This window comes from Sphaeroforma arctica (genome assembly GCF_001186125.1).
Source record: "Sphaeroforma arctica JP610 unplaced genomic scaffold supercont1.4075, whole genome shotgun sequence".
Classification (NCBI taxonomy): domain Eukaryota; class Ichthyosporea; order Ichthyophonida; genus Sphaeroforma; species Sphaeroforma arctica.
The window spans coordinates 477-2,757 of NW_014036483.1; the positions used below are offsets into that span (position 1 = coordinate 477).

General features: G+C 40.4%; 1 protein-coding gene across 1 annotated transcript; it reads right to left on the minus strand.

The window, feature by feature from the left end:
- Positions 1 to 264: 264 nt before the first annotated feature.
- On the minus strand, positions 265 to 485 carry SARC_14050 (hypothetical protein; the record flags this gene model as incomplete). Its single annotated transcript, XM_014291817.1, has 1 exon — positions 265 to 485. A coding segment is annotated over one exon (221 nt), but the record flags the coding sequence as incomplete, so codon positions are not given.
- Between the last annotated feature and the right edge of the window lie 1,796 nt (positions 486 to 2,281).

Here is a 2,281-nt window from a genome sequence, read left to right on the forward strand (position 1 = left end):
TGCGTCTGGAGCGAGTCTCTCTGTCCTTCATACCTGGCATTGAGACGAGGAAATATTAATTCGTATTATGATACCTATTGCACCCACACACTCTCAAATTACGATTACGTCCTGTATAGTTTCTATTTTTCATTGGTTGGGGTTCACTGCATGTGCATATACAACCGCGAGTGAGAGGGTGAGAAATCGGAAACTAGTATGCACTCAAACAAACGAACTTGAACTTCGTATGTCACTCAGAATCCACAAAGTATTTCAACTTACAGTTTTTTTTGTTTCAACACTCGCATGGCCCGCTGCTTCACCTGGTTTTTACCGGCACCTTCCCTCATACTCGCCATCTGCTTTTTATACTTTAGCAATTCGGCATCGAGAGAATTGATCTTCTTCTCTATGGCCGCCGCACGCCCATCTGTCGCTGCTATCGCATCTGATAACGTAGGCGCAGGTGCAGCTGCTTTCTTCTTTCCAAAGATCCTATCCATGATTGTGCTCGCGTCAGCACCGCAATCGCGTAGTTTATGTACTCGAATTCGTCTGGAATGCACTTTTCAAAAGCTGCAACATCAAACGGTATCCACATCTTGTGCAATCTGTAAATGATCAAATGATCTATGACTCATTGCTGACACTTGGGTTTGACCGAACAGGCGGACACAGAGTCCCCACTCCCCCCAGAGGGCCCAGAGCCCCCACTCCCCCCAGAGGGCCCAGAGCCCCTGAGTGTTGACACTTGACTCTGCCACTCAATATGTATAATTTTTTTCTTTCTGTTTTTGCTACAAAAAATACAAAAGATAAATACTTTTGGGGGGTATTTAGGGGGCGGGGTGCGGGGAAGACCAACAAAGTTTTTTGAGTGTTTTTGGTATGTACTATTTAGAAGGCCATGGTTTTTGTTGGGTTTTTGTTGTTTGCTTTTAAAAAAAAGAAGACAAAAAAATATTTCAAGTTGGAAATTGGGTCTATTTACTTATTTATTTACTACATACAAGTAGAGAGGGCCGGTAGTAAAAAACCTGGTTTAGAAGAAAAAAACACAATTCCAAAAGCGCAAACAGCGCCCGTTGACTATGTAGGAACTACAGAAGACTCTATGCAACTAAAGAAGAAAAAATATAGCGGCTAAAATTATAGTATTTTTATTATTATCTCAATTTGGCGGAGTATTGGCTGAGCCTGACGAGTGTGGCAGGCGGCAGCGAAACAACAAGAGAAACCAACGATTCACAAAGATTCAATGCTAACCCAAAACATAAGCTAACCAAGGCTTGTGCGTGCTTCAACCGGCGGATGCTATATATCGTCGAAAGAGCCGCAGTTTGTATGAGCGTTCGTCGTACAACGTGAGCATCTATCGGGTGTACAATCACGGGCTGTGATATAGTTGTCAAACCTGAGCTGTAGATAGACTCAGAAGTATAAGCGTAGCTCTCTGAGCACAGTTTGGTACGAGTTTAACTTGCCGGTTATTGCGTTTAGTGTCGCGTGACACGACTATTTCAAAATTACACGTTCACAGGGCTATGTGCTTCCGTGACTTGCCCAATCGTCTCAGGTGAGGACATGCAAACCAACACACAGGCCGAGTGGGCCAATGCAGAACATACATGAATAGCAACGAGCTCTGTCGACACGAAAGTGCCCTTCTAACTTATGATCACATCAACCAGACAAGCGGATCTGGAAAGATCACCCTACAAATAGTATACATACGTATGGGCTAGTATAGTCCAGAAATAGACATCATGCAGGCTAGAGGTTCATTCCGTCCCAGAACCATTGATAATGCCAAACCTTTGCCGATCTATAAGGGCGAAGCGCTTCTTGAAATCGAAGACGATGCACTACAATCACGAGCCTTGCCGTCAGTGGCAACAGGAATGGAAAAAGAGGAGGAAACGGTATGGCTTGATTACGCTGGATCTAAACAGCCACATTTATACTTTCTTATACGTTCATAAGTAAGACATGTCTATATATAGATGAGACATTGAACACAAAGCTGACTACCGTGTGTGAAGTACTAGCGAGTCTTTTGCTTCTGTGTGCTCGGATTTAGGTTACAATACAGAAATGTATACTTAATAATACGGCACACATTAACACACGAACACACACACATATATATATATATTTATTCATATATATATATAAATATATATATATATATATATATATATATATATATATATATATATATATATATATATATATATATATATATATATATATATATATATATATATATATATATAATAATATATATATATATATATAT